Below are 22149 nucleotides of genomic sequence, written 5' to 3'. Positions count from 1 at the left end.
CTACAGCCATGTCCATCCTCATAGCAAAGTCTACTACCATCTGTCCTTCAAGGTTCCTTTCCTTAACTCCAAACTTGCCCATCACCTCCTCATCACCTGTGTTCCCCTCACCAACATGTCGATTAAAATCCGCTCCTATCACCACTCTCTCACCCGTGGGAATACTCTCAATCACCTCATCGAATTCACTCCAGAATCTCTCTTTCTCCTCTAACTCACAACCTACCTGCGGGGCATAACCACTAACAACATTCAACATCACTCCTTCAATCTCTAACTTCAGACTCATCACCCTGTCTGACACTCTCTTCACCTCCAGAACATTCCTCACAAACTCCTCCTTCAGGACCACACCTACGCCATTTCTCTTACTATCCACACCATAATAAAACAGCTTGAATCCTGCTCCTATACTACGAGCCTTGCTACCCTTCCACTTGGTCTCCTGGACACACGGTATATCCACCTTCCTTCTCTCCATCATATCATCTCTACCTTTCCCTGTCATAGTACCAACATTCAGAGTCCCTATTCTCAGTCCTACACTCTTACCTTTCCTCTTCTCTCTCTGTCTGTGCACTCTCCTCCCTCCTCTACTCCTTCGACCAACAGTAGCCCAATTTCCACCGGCGCCCTGTAGGTCAACGGCGGAATAATACGGAAGGTTGCTTATATTATTATACTTATATTATTATATATATTGTTGCTTATATTATTATTATTATATTATATATGCAATAATATTATTGCTTATATTATTATTATTATTATTATTATTATTATTATTATACGGAATAATACGGAAGTCTATATTCACAGTAAATAAATAGAAATGTTTATTTAGTGAGATTAGAGAAGAAAACAATCCGAGTTTGCTTCCTGGTTTACAGATGACGCAATCACGTCGTACGTACGTACGTACATGCGTGCATTCGAGCCGGACCGCTAGGGGGCAGTGCTGTGATATCGTTTGAGCGAAATCGAAATTGCCGCCAAAGTCAAAAATAGACACCCGGCTTCAGTTTTCATGTGTCAGCGGCGGTGGAAGGAAGAAGCAGCTCAGCGGCGGTTAATCCTTAAATCTGATCAGGCGGAGAAAACACATATCATGGACAGCCGAAAGCGCCCGAGAGAAGAGCCGCTGATTGTGGAGCTGCTAAAAACCCCAGAGAAGAGGTATAAAGAAGGCAATTACAAGGACTGGGACACCGAGGAAACCTGCTCCTATCTTCGCCAGCACGGACTCGGAGAATGGGAACAAAAGTTCAAAGGTAATTCACTATTATATCCATATAAAAACGCTAGTATTGTTTCCCAAAAGATATTTTTTCCACACTCGTTTCCGACGTTTAGCTCCACCCTTCTGTCATATTCATTAGAAGAAGGTTATGTCGAGCCTCATTGGACAGGGTGGGCAGCTTTCAGCCAATCATAGCTCAGGTGGGCGGAGTCTGAGGCAGAATACGGGTGTTATTGATGTAATAATTACATTAAAAACAGTATTATTATATTTAGCTGAATGTCATATAATGTTGTGTTATTATAGACGTATGTAGTGTAATTATGTCATGTATAACTTTTATTTTTTGAAATGTGGATTATAAAATGGGTGAATATTCATTTATACAGATGTATTAACATGCAGGGAATTAAATAGAAATAGTCACTCCACACACACACACACACACACACTCCACACACACACACATACTCCACACACACACATACTCCACACACTCACTCACTCACACACTCACTCACACTCCACACTACACACACACACACTCACTCATTCACACATGTGGCCTAAGTCGTGGCCTAATGGTTAGAGAGTTTGACTCCTAACCCTAAGGCTGTGGGTTTGAGTCTCTGGCCGGCCACGACTGAGGTGCCCTTGAGCAAGGCACCGAAATCCCCAACTGCTTCCTGGGCGCCGCAGCACAAATGGCTGCCCTCTGCTCCGGGTGTGTGTTCACTGTGTGTGTGTGTTCACTGCTGTGTGTGTTTGCGCACTTTGGATGGGTTAAATGCAGAGAACGAATTCTGAGTACGGGTCACCGTACTTAGCTGTATGCCACGTCACTTTCACTTTCTCACACACACACTCACTCACACTCCACACGTGCACACACTCACACACTCCACACGTGCGCACACACACACACACACACACACACACATTTTCTTTTCTAGAATCAGATCAGATCAGATCTTTGTTTATCACTTAAGAAACATAAGTGAAACTGGAACTTTCTTATTTCACAAATGTTCTGAATCATTAAATTTGACTAGAAACTGGTAAAAAGTCGACTGTTGTCCTGTAATAAAAACAAATCGATGGGGAATAAGAGGCATAAAATGCTTCAGGTTATGCAGATCATATGAAAACTATCCATCCATCAAACCGACTGATTATTTCCCTCTATCTGCACACTACATTGTTTTCTTTTTATTTTATTCCTTTCTTGTGTACTGGACCTTCACAGATGGACAGATAATTTTAATATCTACTGGGAAACGACAAGACCGGACGTGAGAGTGACAGACAAGTAGAGACTATTGTTAATTTTTACTAATATTACATTGTATTGATGGACAGTGTGAGGACAGACGGACACAGTCTGGTAAACAGACACAGATGAACAAACAGACAGACCAACAGTGTTCTCATTCAGTCTGTACAGGGGACTTTCGCAGACAGTATAACTGGTGTGTTGTTCTGATTTAGTACTTTGCGTTTCTTCATGTGCCCGCGTGTGACCTTCGTCTGAACACTGATAAAGTCAATGTGAACCAGAAAAGTCTGTCTGGAGAATGATAATAAACTGCCGCGTTACCTCCTCTAACCTTTACACGCTGCCGCGTTACCTCCTCTAACCTTTACACGCTGCCGCGTTACCTCCTCTAACCTTTACACGCTGCCGCGTTACCTCCTCTAACCTTTACACGCTGCCGCGTTACCTCCTCTAACCTTTACACGCTGCCGCGTTACCTCCTCTAACCTTTACACGCTGCCGCGTTACCTCCTCTAACCTTTACACGCTGCCGCGTTACCTCCTCTAACCTTTACACGCTGCCGCGTTACCTCCTCTAACCTTTACACGCTGCCGCGTTACCTCCTCTAACCTTTACACGCTGCCGCGTTACCTCCTCTAACCTTTACACGCTGCCGCGTTACCTCCTCTAACCTTTACACGCTGCCGCGTTACCTCCTCTAACCTTTACACGCTGCCGCGTTACCTCCTCTAACCTTTACACGCTGCCGCGTTACCTCCTCTAACCTTTACAGTCTTTACAGAATTCTCTCTCTTGGTGTGTGTTTCCACAGAACAGAAGATTACAGGATTGGGACTACGCTATCTCACTGAACTCCAGCTGGAAAAGATGGGCATTGAGTGAGTGTTTGTGTGCGCGAGTGTGTGTGCGCGCAAGTAAATGTGTGAGAGTGTGAGTGTGATCTGTATCTGGTAAGAGAATTACAAACAGTGTTGTAATGTCTTTTAAAACTGCACCATTTTCCAGCAAGAAACACTGATGTCACACTAGTGATTTCCCCTTTCTCTCTCTCTCTCCCCCACTCTCTCTCTCTCTCCCCCACTCTCTCTCTCTCCCCCACTCTCTCTCTCTCTCTCCCCCACTCTCTCTCTCTCTCTCCCCCACTCTCTCTCTCTGTCTCTCTCTCTCTCTATCTGTCTCTCTCTCTCTCTCTCTCTCTCTCTCTCTCTCTCTCTCTCTCTCTCTCTCTCTCTCTCTCTCTCTCTCTCTCTCCCCCCCCACGCTCTCTCTCTCAGGCCCATGGGCTCCAGACTGCAGATCCTCCACTATCTCAGCAAACTCTGGCAAATCTCGTCTGAGTGCATGAAGGTGTGTTGGAAAGATTTTACTGTTCAGCTGTAATTCAGCAGATGAGTGTCACTCACACACGGGGAGAAAAGAGAACACGCTCATGTTTCTAAATCTGACATAATTAGAGTGTGTGGTATTGGGGGGGGAAGTGGGCGGAGCTTTAGGAAGTGTCTTTAACATTTGTAAATACAATATTATTGTATTAATATCTGTGACGACAGAGAGATAGAGGGAGATGGTGAGAGAGAGGGAGATGGTGAGAGAGAGGGAGATGGTGAGAGAGAGGGAGATGGTGAGAGAGAGGGAGATGGTGAGAGAGAGGGAGATGGTGAGAGAGGGAGAGGGAGATGGTGAGAGAGGGAGAGGGAGATGGTGAGAGAGGGAGCGGGAGATGGTGAGAGAGGGAGCGGGAGATGGTGAGAGAGGGAGCGGGAGATGGTGAGAGAGGGAGCGGGAGATGGAGATGGTGAGAGAGGGAGCGGGAGATGGAGATGGTGAGAGAGGGAGAGGGAGATGGAGATGGTGAGAGAGGGAGAGGGAGATGGTGAGAGAGGGAGAGGGAGATGGAGATGGTGAGAGAGGGAGCGGGAGATGGTGAGAGAGGGAGAGGGAGATGGAGATGGTGAGAGAGGGAGAGGGAGATGGAGATGGTGAGAGAGGGAGAGGGAGATGGAGATGGTGAGAGAGGGAGAGGGAGATGGAGATGGTGAGAGAGGGAGAGGGAGATGGAGATGGTGAGAGAGGGAGATGGTGAGAGAGGGAGAGGGAGATGGAGATGGTGAGAGAGGGAGAGGGAGATGGAGATGGTGAGAGAGGGAGAGGGAGATGGAGATGGTGAGAGAGGGAGAGGGAGATGGAGATGGTGAGAGAGGGAGAGGGAGATGGAGATGGTGAGAGAGGGAGAGGGAGATGGAGATGGTGAGAGAGGGAGATGGAGATGGTGAGAGAGGGAGAGGGAGATGGAGATGGTGAGAGAGGGAGAGGGAGATGGAGATGGTGAGAGAGGGAGAGGGAGATGGAGATGGTGAGAGAGGGAGAGGGAGATGGAGATGGTGAGAGAGGGAGAGGGAGATGGAGATGGTGAGAGAGGGAGATGGAGATGGTGAGAGAGGGAGAGGGAGATGGTGAGAGAGAGAGAGGGAGATGGAGATGGAGATGGTGAGAGAGGGAGAGGGAGATGGAGATGGTGAGAGAGGGAGATGGAGATGGTGAGAGAGGGAGAGGGAGATGGAGATGGTGAGAGAGGGAGAGGGAGATGGAGATGGTGAGAGAGGGAGGGGAGATGGAGATGGTGAGAGAGGAGAGGGAGATGGAGATGGTGAGAGAGGGAGAGGAGATGGAGATGGTGAGAGAGGGAGTGGTGATGAGAGGGAGATGGAGATGGTGAGAGAGGGTGATGGAGATGGTGTGTGTGGGAGAGGGAGATGGAGATGGTGAGAGAGGGAGAGGGAGATGGAGATGGTGAGAGAGGGAGATGGAGATGGTGAGAGAGGGAGAGGGAGATGGAGATAGTGAGAGAGGGAGAGGGAGATGGTGAGAGAGAGAGAGGGAGATGGAGATGGTGAGAGAGGGAGAGGGAGATGGAGATGGTGAGAGAGGGAGATGGAGATGGTGAGAGAGGGAGAGGGAGATGGAGATGGTGAGAGAGGGAGATGGAGATGGTGAGAGAGGGAGATGGAGATGGTGAGAGAGGGAGAGGGAGATGGAGATGGTGAGAGAGGGAGAGGGAGATGGAGATGGTGAGAGAGGGAGAGGGAGATGGAGATGGTGAGAGAGGGAGAGGGAGATGGAGATGGTGAGAGAGGGAGCGGGAGATGGTGAGAGAGGGAGAGGGAGAGGGAGATGGTGAGAGAGGGAGAGGGAGAGGGAGATGGTGGGAGAGGGAGATGGTGAGAGAGGGAGAGGGAGATGGTGAGAGAGGGAGAGGGAGATGGTGAGAGAGGGAGAGGGAGATGGTGAGAGAGGGAGAGGGAGATGGAGGGAGAGGGAGAGGGAGAAGGAGAAGGAGATGGAGATGGAGATGGAGATGGTGAGAGAGGGAGAGGGAGAAGGAGATGGTGAGAGAGGGAGAGGGAGATGGTGAGAGAGGGAGAGGGAGAGGGAGATGGTGAGAGAGGGAGAGGGAGATGGTGAGAGAGGGAGAGGGAGAAGGAGATGGTGAGAGAGGGAGAGGGAGAAGGAGATGGTGAGAGAGGGAGAGGGAGAAGGAGATGGTGAGAGAGGGAGAGGGAGAAGGAGATGGTGAGAGAGGGAGAGGGAGAGGGAGATGGTGAGAGAGGGAGAGGGAGATGGAGATGGTGAGAGAGGGAGAGGGAGATGGAGATGGTGAGAGAGGGAGAGGGAGATGGAGATGGTGAGAGAGGGAGAGGGAGATGGTGAGAGAGCGAGAGGGAGAGGGAGATGGTGAGAGAGGGAGAGGGAGAGGGAGATGGTGGGAGAGGGAGATGGTGAGAGAGGGAGAGGGAGATGGTGAGAGAGGGAGAGGGAGATGGTGAGAGAGGGAGAGGAGATGGAGGAGAGGGAAGAGGGAGAGGGAGAGGAGATGGAGAAGGAGATGGAGATGGTGAGAGAGGGAGAGGGAGATGGAGATGGTGAGAGAGGGAGAGGGAGATGGTGAGAGAGGGAGAAGGAGATGGTGAGAGAGGGAGAGGGAGATGGTGAGAGAGGGAGAGGAGAGAGGGAGAGAAGGAGAGGAGAGGAGGAGGGAGAGAGGGGAGAGGAGGAGAGTGAGCGAGAGGAGGGAGAAGGAGGAGAGGGAGGAGAGGGAGGAGAGAGGGGAGGAGAGAGAGGAGGAGAGAGGAGGGAGGGAGAGGGAGGGAGGAGGGAGATGAGAGGAGGAGAGGGGAGAGAGGAGAGAGAGGGAGGGAGAGTGGGGAGGGAGGAGAGGAGAGGGAGGGAGAGAGAGAGGAGAGTGAGGAGGAGAGAGGAGGTGGAGTGGAGAGAGGAGAGGAGGAGAGGAGAGGAGAGAGGAGATGAGGAGAGGAGAGAGAGAGGAGAGGAGAGGAGGAGAGGAGAGGGAGGAGAGAGAGGGAGAGGAGTGAGGAGGTGAGAGAGGAGAGGAGGAGGTGAGAGAGAGGAGGAGGAGGGGAGAGAGAGGAGAGGGAGAGGAGGAGAGAGAGGAGAGGGGAGAGAGGAGAGGGGGAGAGAGGGTGAGAGGAGAGAGAGATGGAGAGGAGAGAGGGGAGGAGGAGGAGAGGGAGAGGGAATGGATGGAGAGAAGGAGAAGGAGATGGAGAAGGAGATGGAGATGGTGAGAGAGGGAGAGGGAGAAGGAGATGGTGAGAGAGGGAGAGGGAGATTGAGAGAGAGAGAGAGTGAGATGGTGAGAGAGGGAGAGGGAGATGGTGAGAGAGGGAGAGGGAGAAGGAGATGGTGAGAGAGGGAGATGGTGAGAGAGGGAGAGGGAGAAGGAGATGGTGAGAGAGGGAGAGGGAGAAGGAGATGGTGAGAGAGGGAGAGGGAGAAGGAGATGGTGAGAGAGGGAGAGGGAGATGGTGAGAGAGGGAGAGGGAGATGGAGATGGTGAGAGAGGGAGAGGGAGATGGAGATGGTGAGAGAGGGAGAGGGAGATGGAGATGGTGAGAGAGGGAGAGGGAGATGGTGAGAGAGAGAGAGGGAGAGGGAGAGGGAGATGGTGAGAGAGGGAGAGGGAGAGGGAGATGGTGGGAGAGGGAGATGGTGAGAGAGGGAGAGGGAGATGGTGAGAGAGGGAGAGGGAGATGGAGGGAGAGGGAGAGGGAGAAGGAGAAGGAGATGGAGAAGGAGATGGAGATGGTGAGAGAGGGAGAGGGAGAAGGAGATGGTGAGAGAGGGAGAGGGAGATGGTGAGAGAGGGAGAGGGAGAGGGAGATGGTGAGAGAGGGAGAGGGAGATGGTGAGAGAGGGAGAGGGAGAAGGAGATGGTGAGAGAGGGAGATGGTGAGAGAGGGAGAGGGAGATGGTGAGAGAGGGAGATGGAGGGAGAGGGAGAGGGAGAAGGAGAAGGAGATGGAGAAGGAGATGGAGATGGTGAGAGAGGGAGAGGGAGAAGGAGATGGTGAGAGAGGGAGAGGGAGATGGTGAGAGAGGGAGAGGGAGAGGGAGATGGTGAGAGAGGGAGAGGGAGATGGTGAGAGAGGGAGAGGGAGAAGGAGATGGTGAGAGAGGGAGATGGTGAGAGAGGGAGAGGGAGAAGGAGATGGTGAGAGAGGGAGAGGGAGAAGGAGATGGTGAGAGAGGGAGAGGGAGATGGTGAGAGAGGGAGAGGGAGAAGGAGAAGGAGATGGTGAGAGAGGGAGAGAGAATGTTCCTGATTTGTTGTATGAACTGAACAGTTCTAACAGTAGTTCTGCTTTCACTCAGGTCTTTAACGATCCCATTCATGGCCACATCGAGCTCCATCCTCTGCTGATGCGCATCATCGACACCCCTCAGTTCCAGAGGCTACGGCACATCAAGCAGCTGGGAGCCACATACATGGTGTTTCCTGGAGCTGCACACAACCGCTTCGAACACTGCATAGGGTGAGTTTGTGTGTGTGCTGCACAAAACAGTTCAACTGGTTAGACTGGGTTTCCTTTGTTTAATCCATTAAAGATTCAGTTATAGATGACTCAGTGAATCAACACCTTCATTTGATCTGACCTGAAATATCAGCTACAGCTTCTAAACAAGACTAAACCTGCTGGAAATTCCAGTGAATTATTCCATTGTATTCAGATACACACCATGTCCTGACGTCCTGATGTCCTGACGTCCTGAACTCCTGACATGTTAATCACTCATTTTTACAACCCGATTCTCATTCTGGTCAAATTAAAAGCCTTTTTGTGTATTTTGTCTCTCAGTGTTGGATATTTAGCAGGTTGTCTGGTCCAAGCTCTGAACGAGAGACAGCCTGAGCTCCTCATCACCAAACAAGACATCCTGTGTGTTCAGATCGCCGGCTTGTGCCATGACCTGGGTAAAGTCACCTGCACACGCACACACACACGCACACACACACACTGACATACACACACTCTTTCTCACACACACACACACACTCAGTCTCTCATACACACACATACACTTATACATACACACACACACACTCCTCACACACACACACACGCACACACACACATCCACCCTCATACATACACACACACATCCACTCTCACACACACACCCGCACACACACTCACTCACACTCTCTCACACACACACACATATTCTCTCTCTCTCTCTCTCTCTCTCTCTCTCTCTCACACACACACACCCTCCCTCACACACTCACACAGTGCAGACGTAATCCAGCTCCACATCTTGGAATATTAAGCTTTCATAAGTTTTCTCTGATTAGAAGAATTCCTGAAATGAAAATGGTTGATGGTTATTATCTTTGGCAGGTCACGGTCCTTTTTCCCACATGTTCGATGGATTGTTTATTCCGACGGTTCGACCCGGACTGAAATGGAAGGTAACAGAACGAAACCGCACCCGAGTTACTGTTAAAAACTAGTTCAAATACATAATGCTTTCCACAAGGACAACCGAAAGCATCTGTTTCCTCTGCAGCACGAGAGCGCGTCGGTCCAGATGTTTGACCACCTGGTGAAAGTGAATAATCTGAAGGGAGTGATGGAGGAGTACGGACTCTCTCTACCCAACGACCTGATCTTCATTAAAGAGCAGATCGCTGGGCCGCTGGACTCCGTTTCCTCGGCCAACAAGGTACAGTGCTAGTGCTGGTTCTGCTTGCTGCGCACGTGAACGCAGAATAACTGATGGTCGACGTTTCACTTCCCTCTTAGTGGGCGTACAAAGGCAGATCGGAAGAGAAAGCGTTCCTGTACGAGATCGTCGCCAATAAGAGGACCGGCATCGACGTGGACAAGTGGGATTATTTTGCGAGGTGAGTTTCGGTGGTGCGAGAAAGCGGAGTGTGTTCTGTGTGTGTAGAATTACAGCAAATCACATTTCAGAGGAAACTTTAATCAAGACCGAAATAAAATAAAATGGAACCAACAGTCTTAACAGAGGATTTTAAACATTTTGTCAGGTTTAATGAAAATCTGGACACAACAAAAAGTCCATTTTTTATTATTATTATTATTATTATTATTATTATTATTATTGTTGTTGTTGTTTTTTATTCTAAACAGAGACTGCTATCACCTGGGCATCCAGAACAACTCCGACTACCGTCGCTTCCTCAAGTTCGCTCGAGTGTGTGACGTGAAGGGCAAGAAACACATCTGCACCAGAGACAAGGTGCAGTCTGTTCCCATCATGCTTTGCATCTTCATTTGCATCATCAGCATGTTTAAACATGGAGAGGAACAGAAACGCCGCTAATAAACAGGAAATTAATCAGCGGTGTTTTCTTTCACAGGAAGTAGGTGATTTATACGACATGTTCCACACACGTAACTGCCTGCATCGCCGCGCGTACCAACACAAAGTGGGCAACGTCATCGAGGTCATGTGAGTCCGCTAACTCACTCACGGAGAGCGACCATTTATAGAACAGAACAGAAGCCTTTTTGTCACATAGACATTACAGCACAGTGAAATTCTTTCTTCACATGTTCCAAATTTGGAGGTTGGGGTCAGAGCACAGGGTCAGACAGGATACAGGGCCGCTGAAGCAGAGAGGGTTTAAGGGCCTTGCTCAAGGGCCCAACAGTGGCAGCGTGGCAGTGCTGAGGCTTGAACCCTGATCAACATCCCAGCACCATATCTGACTGAGCCACCGCTGCCCCAATGTCGCTGCTGATTTCTGTTCACTGTAAATACATAGATATACATATTAACAGTGATTATTGATTATTATTTGTTAATTAAGAATTTTAAAAAGCCAAAGCTACAAATCTGAGTTTTAATACACAGTATACCTTTTATATTTTTTATACATTCATAGTTTTATGCATTTCTAATTTATTTAACCTTCCTATTTTCCCTGGGTCTTTTTGACCCGGATGGAAGAATTTAATGTCATAACTTGGATTTTCTTCCACATTTTTGCCTGAAATTTAGCAGGATTGTTCCAAATTATGAACTTTGCAAGCAAAATTAATTTTGTCTATTTTCGTTGAACTGTGTGTTCGTAAAATAAATACTTTGCGTTTTGGAACAGCTTGGGTCATTTTGACCCGGCCACATTTAGTGGGGCAATAGGTCACACTTTTGCCCTTTTCAGCGCAATGAACATGCATACAGACACAAAACTGTACACATAAAATGTCCACTAACACACGCACCCAAAACACACACTCACATCCCACACACACATGCACACACACAAACACACACACAAATTGGGCATTGCATTTCATTAGGCCTCCAGAAAAGAAAAAAAGACAAATATTTGTAAATATTTCACACTTTTGATATGCCTTCGCCTAGCAGAGGGCAAAATATGATCTACCGAAATGATGCCACACACACACACACACACACACACACACACACACACACACAGTCAAACACTGTTCAAAGCATTGGGCATTGCAATTCAGTTGGCCTCCAGACAAAACAAAAGCTACACATTTGTAAACATTTCACACACACACACAAACACACACACATTGGGCATTGCATTTCATTAGGCCTCCAGAAAAAAAAGCTGCACATTTGTAAATATTTCTCACTTTTGATAAACCTTTGCCTAGCAGAGGGCAAAATATGATCTACTGAAATGATGCTACAGACACACACACACACACACACACACACACACACACAAGCACTGGGCATAGCAATTCATTAGGCCTCCAGAAACAAAAGCTACTCATTTGTAAATATTTCACACTTGTTATATGCATTTGTCCAGCTGGGGACAATACCTTCTCTTCTCTTCTTCTTCTACCAACAATCTTTACACAAACACACACACATACACACATACACACGTTGTGTTTTCATATTCAAATCATGTTTGTTTCCTCTCTCTTATTTATGAATTTAGTTGCATCAGTCAGCTTTGGCCTGGAGATATGCTGAGTAATGTTTGACATTTATCAGTCATGGCGTGTGTGTGTGTGTGTGTGTGCACGTGTGTGTGTAGCCTGTTGTTGGTTGATCAGATGACATCACGTGGGCAAAATAGATATTACAAGTGTAAAATAGATATTACACACAAAATGGTAATAATTGTAGAATTTTTGATTTATAAGCATTCAAGTCAATTTGGCCTGGAAAAAAAACAGGTTTTATTATTTGCTGACATTAAAAATGGTCAAAATGGTTTCAAAACAATCTCCTGCCCTTGAAATATACCAGCCTGTAATTGTGCATTAACACAATCTATTTAACACAATTGTGCCTCTATAGTGAAAATAATTCAAAATTTCTGTTTTTTTTTTTTTTTACTAAAAAATGAGGCATTTTTGTATATAATTAAGGTTTATTATACCAAATGTAAATTTTTTTTTTTGCAAAATATATGTTATGTGGGAAACAAGTTTGACTAAAAAGGTGAAAAAAAAGGCTATCATATATACTTCATTTTTTATAAGCAGTCAAAACAGACAAGGTCAAGTTGACTCAGCGCTCCTAATTTGTATAGGAGGACAATAGGAGGGTTAAAGAGGTTTGTGAAAATTGTTAGTTTGATGACATCATGTGCATTTTTGAAGATTTTTTTTCCACCCTAAAAGTTTGATTTGGTTGATTGATTGATTGATTAAGTGATTTTTACATTTCCGTGGTGTCAGTAAAAGAAGCCCAGGCCTTTATGATAACTCTCACAAAGCAGTGGAGAAAATCATAATGAATCGATTGTGAAAACATCCAGTAATCCAAAGTCCCTTCAAGCCGGTATCAAAACTCAAGCAAGGTCCAGCTGATATTTCTCCATATAAAATCTGCTGTTGAGGTGAAACACACGCTCCATTGCTCAAATGTCCTGAAAGCCTCATCTTCTCCGCATCCTTATATTAATGGTTTGCTTCTTGGCATCTTGTAAGAGTTTGACGCATGCTGAAAAAGTGTGTGTGTGTGTCAGGATTACAGAAGCTCTGGTGAAAGCCGATCCGTACGTTAAAATCCGGGGCTCTTCAGGAAAGACGTACAGAATTTCGGAAGCCATCGATGACATGGAGGCTTACACTAAACTCACAGGTCTGATCAGATTTAAACACACACACACACGAAGACATCACAACACTCAACAAGCAGAACGTGTGTGTGTTAATGTGGAGGCTTTAAAAATATCAACTCCACCATTTTAGTTACTTTAAGATTTAGTTAATGAATAGAAAAAATTCAGCTAACTTGATTAAGAAAAAATAAAATATCCGTGTATAGTGTATAGTGGTATTGTTTATCATGGCATTGATGATCTATAGGAATATTGTGTAGCGATTTTGGCTCGCAAAGCAAGGTAAATATTTATAAGTAATTATAACGTGTTATAGTGACTCCTAAATATTTTAACCTAAGCTGAAATTGACGGTAATGGAATTAAGGTTACACTTATTTGGTCTGTTCGTCCGGTGAACAGGCCGTATAACCTTTATTAATTCTATGAGGGCGCGATCTTCCCTTTTTTTTTTATACCTTAATTTCAATTAAATTAATCTTAATAGAGCATGTAGTTCAGACCAGATGTTGCAGGTACCTTACCTTTGTGAGTGATACTCAGAGACAATCACTTATGGAAGAAAAATATGGCGTTTAGTGAATGAGACAAACACAACATAAAACTAACTACACAAACAAACAAAAGAAAATAGAGAAAACCAAGATGAAAATAAAACACACAAAAGGAATTGAAAGTGGGGAAAGGGAGGAAGAGACTGGAAAAGAAGAAATTAGAAAGGAAGGAAAGGAATGGCAAGCTAAATGACTTGTACCAGACGCTACAATTGTCCAGCCGTAACAGAACGCTTGTTAGCGCGGTGTATCATGTGACGCATCAATGTGGTTGTGGATGTTTTGTTTTTGTTTTGTTGTTGTTTTTTTTACGTCTGACCTCTCGACCTCTCGACAGATCACATTTTCGAGCAGATCCTGTACTCGTCTGATCCAGTGCTATCTGAAGCTCAGGCCATCCTGCAGAACATCCTCTGTAGAAGGCTGTACAAATGCGTGGGCCAGACGACACCTGACTCTCACTATGACGTGTCGCAGGTCAGAGGTCACACCGCTCACTCAGGTTGCGTCCTCAGCGAGCTCAGCGTAGTTCATGTTGAGACTAAGACCAGTGTTGTTTAGGAGTAAAGCTCCACACACACACACACAGTCAGACACACAAGCAGGTATGTGTGTAGAGAGTCAGCACACACACCAGCACGCACTTAGACAAGGTCAGAAAGAAGGCACACAGATGATATGAACACTTTATCTAACCTCACACTTTACTGTGGGCTGCAATAATTATATTAAAGTTGATCACATGGTGGTTATAACTGCCCCCCCCATCATCTTCTTCTTCTTCTTCTTCTTCTTCTTCTTCTTCTTCTTCTTCTAATTATTCTTAATAATATAATAATTAATATAATACATATTATTATTCTTAATAATAATAATAATATAACATTATTGTTGTTAATTATGATTATTTGTATTATAATATTAATAACTTATTAATAATAATATAATAACATTATTATTCTTATTATTAAGTTAATAATAATATAATTATCAATATAATGATAATTACTATTAATAATAATAAGAAGAAGAAGAAGCCAAAAACAGCAAAATTATTAGCTGCTGTGGACAATTTTTTGTTTTGTTTTTTCTTTTAATAAATGACAACTAAAATATTTAATATAATATATATAACCTTTTAATTATGAAGCAATCCACTAATACTAATTATAATAATCACATTTACAATCATAAAACTATTATCATTTTTATGATCATTGTTGTAGATGTGAAATTATTGTTGTTATTATTATTGATCTTGTTTTTCCTGTTTATAAGTGAAATAATTACATAAGAAAAGAAATAAATTCATTTATTAATTCATAAACGGGGCACGGTGGCTTAGTGGTTAGCACGTTCGCCTCACACCTCCAGGGTCGGGGTTCGATTCCCGCCTCTGCCTTGTGTGTGTGGAGTTTGCATGTTCTCCCCGGGCCTCGGGGGTTTCCTCCGGGTACTCCAGTTCCCTCCCTGGTCCAAAGACATGCATGGTAGGTTGATTGGCATCTCTGGAAAATTGTCTGTAGTGTGTGATTGTGTGAGTGAATGATAGTGTGTGTGTGTGTGTGTGTGCCCTGTGATGGGTTGGCACTCCGTCCAGGGTGTATCCTGCCTTGATGCCCGATGACGCCTGAGATAGGCACAGGCTCCCCGTGACCCGAGGTAGTTCGGATAAGCGGTAGAAGATGAATGAATGAATGAATTCATAAACAAATTAATAACAAGTTATTCCTATTTCATCAGTTATGTTTCTAATAAAAGAGAAAATATAATAATAGTTAGGATTTAAATAGTGAATTAATGACAGTTTGCAGCTCACAGGTTTCGTATCAGTTTTGTTTACAGCTTCAGGATTTAAGCAGCATTTCTGTTTCCTGTTTCTTTCCTGTCTTTCAGGACATGTTACTCATGTGGGCTCGTGAGGTGTCTGAGAGTAAACCTGACCGCATTGAGGTGGATCTCAAGCCCGAGGACTTCGTAGTCAACGTGAGTAAAAGAAATCTCTCCACATTAAACCTGTGTGAGTGTTTCCCAGGTTAAAGGTGTGTGTGTGTGTGTGATCTCTGTGTGATCTCTCTGTGTGTGTGATCTCTGTGTGTGTGTGTGTGTGTGTGTGATCTGTGTGTGTGTGTGTGTGTGTGATCTCTGTGTGTGTGTGTGTGTGTGTGTGTGATCTATGTGTGTGTGTGTGTGTGTGTGTGTGTGTGTGTGTGTGTTCTATGTGTGTGTGTGTGTGTGTGTGTGTGATCTATGTGTGTGTGTGAGTGTGTGTGTGTGTGATCTCTGTGTGTGTGTGTGTGTGATCTCTGTGTGTGTGTGTGTGTGTGATCTCTGTGTGTGTGTGTGTGTGATCTCTGTGTGTGTGTGTGTGTGATCTCTGTGTGTGTGTGTGTGTGTGATCTCTGTGTGTGTGTGTGTGATCTCTGTGTGTGTGTGTGTGTGATCTCTGTGTGTGTGTGTGTGTGTGTGATCTCTGTGTGTGTGTGTGTGATCTCTGTGTGTGTGTGTGTGTGTGTGTGTGTGTGTGATCTCTGTGTGTGTGTGTGTGTGTGTGTGTGATCTTGTGTGTGTGTGTGTGATCTGTGTGTGTGTGTGATCTGTGTGTGTGTGTGATCTGTGTGTGTGTGTGATCTCTGTGTGTGTGTGTGTGATCTCTGTGTGTGTGTGTGTGTGTGATCTCTGTGTGTGTGTGTGTGTGTGTGTGTGATCTCTGTGTGTGTGTGTGTGTGTGTGTGATCTCTGTGTGTGTGTGTGTGTGTGATCTCTGTGTGTGTGTGTGTGTGATCTCTGTGTGTGTGTGTGTGTGTGTGATCTCTGTGTGTGTGTGTGTGTGATCTCTGTGTGTGTGTGTGTGATCTCTGTGTGTGTGTGTGTGTGTGTGTGATCTCTGTGTGTGTGTGTGTGTGATCTCTGTGTGTGTGTGTGTGTGTGTGTGTGATCTCTGTGTGTGTGTGATCTCTGTGTGTGTGTGATCTCTGTGTGTGTGTGATCTCTGTGTGTGTGTGATCTCTGTGTGTGTGTGTGTGTGATCTCTGTGTGTGTGTGTGTGTGTGATCTCTGTGTGTGTGTGTGTGTGTGTGATCTCTGTGTGTGTGTGTGTGTGATCTCTGTGTGTGTGTGTGTGTGCTCTGTGTGTGTGTGTGTGTGTGTGTGTGTGATCTCTGTGTGTGTGTGTGTGTGTGTGATCTCTGTGTGTGTGTGTGTGATCTCTGTGTGTGTGTGTGTGTGATCTCTGTGTGTGTGTGTGTGTGTGTGTGTGATCTCTGTGTGTGTGTGTGTGTGTGTGTGTGATCTCTGTGTGTGTGTGTGTGTGTGATCTCTGTGTGTGTGTGTGTGTGTGATCTCTGTGTGTGTGTGTGTGATCTCTGTGTGTGTGTGTGTGTGATCTCTGTGTGTGTGTGTGTGTGATCTCTGTGTGTGTGTGTGTGTGTGATCTCTGTGTGTGTGTGTGTGTGATCTCTGTGTGTGTGTGTGTGTGATCTCTGTGTGTGTGTGTGTGTGATCTCTGTGTGTGTGTGTGTGTGATCTCTGTGTGTGTGTGTGTGTGATCTCTGTGTGTGTGTGTGTGTGTGATCTCTGTGTGTGTGTGTGTGTGATCTCTGTGTGTGTGTGTGATCTCTGTGTGTGTGTGTGTGATCTCTGTGTGTGTGTGTGTGTGTGTGTGTGTGTGTGTGTGTGTGTGTGTGATCTCTGTGTGTGTGTGTGTGTGATCTCTGTGTGTGTGTGTGTGATCTCTGTGTGTGTGTGTGTGATCTCTGTGTGTGTGTGTGTGATCTCTGTGTGTGTGTGTGATCTGTGTGTGTGTGTGATCTCTGTGTGTGTGTGTGTGATCTCTGTGTGTGTGTGTGTGATCTCTGTGTGTGTGTGTGTGATCTCTGTGTGTGTGTGTGTGATCTCTGTGTGTGTGTGTGTGATCTCTGTGTGTGTGTGTGTGTGTGTGTGTGTGTGTGTGTGTGTGTGTGATCTCTGTGTGTGTGTGATCTCTGTGTGTGTGTGTGTGTGTGTGTGTGTGTGTGTGTGTGTGTGTGTGTGTGATCTCTGTGTGTGTGTGTGTGTGATCTCTGTGTGTGTGTGTGTGTGTGATCTCTGTGTGTGTGTGTGTGTGTGTGATCTCTGTGTGTGTGTGTGTGATCTCTGTGTGTGTGTGTGTGTGATCTCTGTGTGTGTGTGTGTGATCTCTGTGTGTGTGTGTGTGATCTCTGTGTGTGTGTGTGTGTGTGATCTCTGTGTGCGTGCGGTCTCTGTGCGCGTGCGAGCGGTCTGTGTGCGCGCGCGAGCGGTCTGTGTGCGCGCGCGAGCGGTCTGTGTGCGCGCGCGAGCGGTCTGTGTGCGCGCGCGAGCGGTCTGTGTGCGCGCGCGAGCGGTCTGTGTGCGCGCGCGAGCGAACGGTCAGTGTGTACACTGGGAAGTGAACTGACTGTTGTTGCTGATGTGTCAGGTGATTTGTATGGATTATGGAATGAAAGAGAAGAACCCTGTGAACAACGTTTATTTCTACTGCAAGAACGACCCCACCAAAGCCATCAAGATCCGCAAGAACCAGGTACAAATATTCGCCTGAGTGTCGCTTCCTTTTTCCTCTTCCTCCTTTACTTTTACTTCTTCTGCTTCTCACACTGCATTGAGCTGGTGGTTCTCCAAATTGTACAGGATTCATAATGCACTTTGCTGTGACTTGTTGGCATGTTGTGTGTGTTTTACTCCTGCAGGTGTCCAAGTTACTGCCGGAACGATTTGCAGAGCAGCTGATCAGAGTTTACTGCAAAAAAACAGACGAGAGGGATCTGGAAGCGGCAAAGAAATATTTTGTGCAGTGGTGTATGAACAGAAATTTCTCCAAACCACAGGTAAAGCTCAGCACTTTAGACATGTGTTCCTGTTCCACCTGAGTAAAATTCAGGAATTCACAAACTACACTTAGACACACATAATCACACTTAACACTGTCTGTCTGTGTGACTGTCTGTCTGTGTGACTGTCTGTCTGTGTGACTGTCTGTCTGTGTGTGTCTGTGTGTGTGTCTGTGTGTGTGTCTGTGTGTGTGTCTGTGTGTGTGTCTGTGTGTGTGTCTGTGTGTGTGTCTGTGTGTGTGTCTGCCTGTGTGTGTCTGCCTGTGTGTGTCTGCCTGTGTGTGTCTGCCTGTGTGTGTCTGCCTGTGTGTGTCTGCCTGTGTGTGTCTGCCTGTGTGTGTCTGCGTGTGTCTGTCTGTGTGTCTGTCTGTCTGTGTGTGTGTGTCTGTGTGTGTGTGTGTCTGTGTGTGTGTGTGTGTGTCTGTGTGTGTCTGTGTGTGTGTGTGTCTGTGTGTGTGTGTGTGTGTCTGTGTGTGTCTGTATGTCTGTCTGTGTGTGTCTGTATGTCTGTGTGTGTCTGTCTCTGTGTGTGTGTCTGTCTCTGTGTGTGTGTCTGTCTCTGTGTGTGTGTCTGTCTCTGTGTGTGTGTCTGTCTCTGTGTGTGTGTCTGTCTCTGTGTGTGTGTCTGTCTCTGTGTGTGTGTCTGTCTCTGTGTGTGTGTCTGTCTCTGTGTGTGTGTCTGTCTCTGTGTGTGTGTCTGTCTCTGTGTGTGTGTCTGTCTCTGTGTGTGTGTCTGTCTCTGTGTGTGTGTCTGTCTCTGTGTGTGTGTCTGTCTCTGTGTGTGTGTCTGTCTGTGTGTGTGTCTGTCTCTGTGTGTGTGTCTGTCTCTGTGTGTGTGTCTGTCTGTGTGTGTGTCTGTCTCTGTGTGTGTGTCTGTCTGTGTGTGTGTCTGTCTGTGTGTGTGTCTGTCTGTGTGTGTGTCTGTCTGTGTGTGTGTCTGTCTGTGTGTGTGTCTGTCTGTGTGTGTGTGTGTGTGTCTGTCTGTGTGTGTCTGTCTGTGTGTGTGTGTGTCTGTCTGTGTGTGTGTCTGTCTGTGTGTGTCTGTCTGTGTCTGTCTGTCTGTGTGTGTGTCTGTCTGTCTGTGTGTGTCTGTCTGTCTGTGTGTGTCTGTCTGTCTGTGTGTGTCTGTCTGTCTGTGTGTCTGTCTGTGTGTCTGTCTGTGTGTCTGTCTGTGTGTCTGTCTGTGTGTGTCTGTCTGTCTGTCTGTGTGTCTGTCTGTCTGACTGTGTCTGTCTCTGTCTGTCTGTCTGTCTGTCTGTCTGTCTGTGTGTTTTCTGAATGTATGCGTAGGACGGCGATGTCACGGCCCCAGAGCTCACTCCACTAAAGCGTGACTGGCAGAATGAAGACGATGACGACTCTGACAGCGAGAACGACAGTGACAACGACACCAGAGGTCGACGGATTCTCAACCATGGAAAACCCGTAAAAACAAATCTGTTTCAATTGCCACAAGACAAAACAAGCTAAAGTGTTGGCACCCCTGAAAATGCTCAGGTTCAGTATTTCGGCACCTCCAACACCTTCAGAGGACCTTAAACATGTTACCTTCTAGTGGCAGTAAATGACAGGAAGCTAAGAGCCACTTCTGGTGAATAAAAACAGGACAGATCTGAGATTATCCTGAGAGATCTCGAACTCTACCTGAAAATGCTGCCTACTCAGAGTGGATAAAGTATTACTGATAAAGTATTACTGATAAAGTATTACTGATAAAGTATTACTGATAAAGTATTAATGATAAATAAAACAATAAAACAAAATCCATACCAGTGTAGAACATTATAGATCATTAGCACGAGTCTTTCGGCCTTGTAACAATTAAAATGAAAATAAATTCAATTTGATGTTTCTAAACATTTCCTAAGCCATGCCTAAATTCTCTCTTACCTAGCTGCACTAAATAGTATGGTGTCCTATTTATTATAAACAAACTATATCACTATTTATATTCTTATTATATACTGTTACAAATAAATAAAAAGTCCTTTACTGCCACTCACGGAAAAATGTTTATCGTTCCTGTAAAATCGGTGCCCTGTTTTTCTTTTAATCTTTTTTTTTAATTTTTTTTTTTTTAGCTCTATTTTTATATTTTAAAAAAAGATTCTGCAGACTCCATTTATTTGGTTAAAAAAATCATGTTAATTTGTCCATCATGCTCTTCATCATGCTATCTGAACGTCCTTGAGATGAAGGTCTGGCGAGGGGGGCGGGGCGGGGCAGAGGGCGGAGCTTGAGAGACATTCAACCATTCGATTGCATTCCTTCTCCTATTTTGTATCACCGTGCAAAAATGTTTTTATATTGTTTAGTTTCTACTCTTATTTAATGTGGTTTAAGCTCCGCCCACTCGTTAACCCAAAGACGCCCGTCACTCCGAAGGATTGGGGGGGGGTGTCGTGAGATCTACCTCTGTGTTACACGAGTATAAGGAGAAAGAGCAATCTTCCTGGAGAGACAGAGGACATTTAGAACATTGTGTCTTCCTGAGATAACACTCAGTGTTTATTAGCAATAAGAGCAATGTTCATTTTTCAAGGTTTATTTATGCAAACAAAAGTTGTTCTGACATGTACACATGTATATATGTATTTTTATATGTGTGTATTATGGTATTTTGTTCATTTTCATCCAAAGTATGGTTCTGGGACTTTTAAGCATTTTTTGTTGTCTTGTTGCAGGCATGTTCATTTTTAATATCTATATATATTTTTGTTTTTGTTTTTTTAATAGATCAGCAATTCTTTTCTAGCTTTCTATTCTTACTTGGATCTCAATGTGGATGCAAACTTTTGCATAAGGCATTATAAAGCATAATAGTCTGTACTAGAGGTTCATACCTTCCCAACTTTACACCTTTTTATCCTTTTTCCCCTTCTGTTGAAAACTGCAGATAAGCCAATCATCATGTGCATACTTGGAAGCTCAGACACCTTCTCTATATCTAGTCGATTTTTTCAAGTGTTCCTTTGCTTTCCAGCAAGAGCTTTCCCGGTATCAATGGAGCAATATTAAAGATTCGTATTAATGGAAGCAAAAAAAAAAAACAATATTATATTTTTATTATATATAATATTTTTATTATATATAAACTATATTTATATAGTTTCTTTTTTTTTCTTCTAGACTTTTTGTACACACTTTTTATATGCAGGTTAAACGTGTTGTTTTTACTCTGCACGTGAGCAGCATCATACCTTCTGTCAGTCCGCTAACGTTATTCCTGCAGCGAGGTTTTGTTTGTTCTGATGTGTGTGGGTTTTGTTGAGGTTTCAGTATTAACCGGTGCACTCCAGTGTTAGAAGGTGAGAATTTGTTTGCAGTGTTGTGTGGGGTTTATTTTTTTCTACACGATTATGGAGAATTGTGTGATGGTGAATTGTGATGGCGCTGTTCATGAATGTAGATGAATAATAAAGCGGGATTGAGAGGAATCATTGTGTGTTTCTTTAATCAGATATTTATTTGATATTCGATGTGTGATGTTTTTTTTTTTTGAGTTTTCCACAGGAGCTACGACACCATCAGCAGCACATGTAACTACCGTTTCTACAAAAATATTCCAGCTTTTTCACTTGTTTATTTTAAAGGTGGGGTCTCTGTTGTTTGAGAAATGCTTCAGAAATCTGCGTTGGGCCGCCTAACAAAACAAAACTAACATGTTTGTTTTGGTGATTACAAATGTCGACATTGGCTTTCAAACAACAGAGACCCCAGCATTAAATTATTTATTATATAAATAATATAATATATTTTGAGTTTATATGTCACATTTAAATGGTTTTTTTTTTTTTTTTTTTTCTTAAAAAATCTCAAAACCGAATATAGTGGA

At 45.0% G+C, this 22149-nt stretch overlaps 1 protein-coding gene across 1 annotated transcript; it reads left to right on the top strand.

The window, feature by feature from the left end:
• Positions 1 to 1003: 1003 nt before the first annotated feature.
• Positions 1004 to 21751, top strand: samhd1 (SAM domain and HD domain 1). The gene is made up of 16 exons (XM_060894792.1): positions 1004 to 1271; positions 3329 to 3395; positions 3792 to 3864; positions 8188 to 8348; positions 8673 to 8788; positions 9216 to 9286; positions 9385 to 9540; positions 9621 to 9721; positions 9972 to 10080; positions 10202 to 10293; positions 12815 to 12930; positions 13802 to 13941; positions 15361 to 15450; positions 17903 to 18007; positions 18174 to 18311; positions 19605 to 21751. Exons 1-16 carry the CDS (start codon positions 1028 to 1030, stop codon positions 19782 to 19784), a joined length of 1959 nt encoding a protein of 652 aa, XP_060750775.1. The 5' UTR covers positions 1004 to 1027; the 3' UTR covers positions 19785 to 21751.
• Positions 21752 to 22149: the final 398 nt, after the last annotated feature.

This window comes from Tachysurus vachellii, chromosome 19 (genome assembly GCF_030014155.1).
Source record: "Tachysurus vachellii isolate PV-2020 chromosome 19, HZAU_Pvac_v1, whole genome shotgun sequence".
Lineage (NCBI taxonomy): Eukaryota > Metazoa > Chordata > Actinopteri > Siluriformes > Bagridae > Tachysurus > Tachysurus vachellii.
The sequence above is the reverse complement of the archived record's forward strand: the minus strand, read 5'-3'. Positions and strand labels throughout refer to the sequence as shown.

What these genes read in the sequence shown, in the direction of transcription:
- samhd1 (XM_060894792.1), top strand. Translation starts at nt 1,028, where the DNA reads ATGTGTCAGCGGCGGTGGAAGGAAGAAGCAGCTCAGCGGCGGTTAATC. An exon ending in CGGCTTGTGCCATGACCTGG is followed by an intron (nt 8,789 to 9,215) that starts GTAAAGTCACCT and finishes TATCTTTGGCAG; the next exon opens with GTCACGGTCCTTTTTCCCAC. An exon ending in GGCAACGTCATCGAGGTCAT is followed by an intron (nt 10,294 to 12,814) that starts GTGAGTCCGCTA and finishes TGTGTGTGTCAG; the next exon opens with GATTACAGAAGCTCTGGTGA.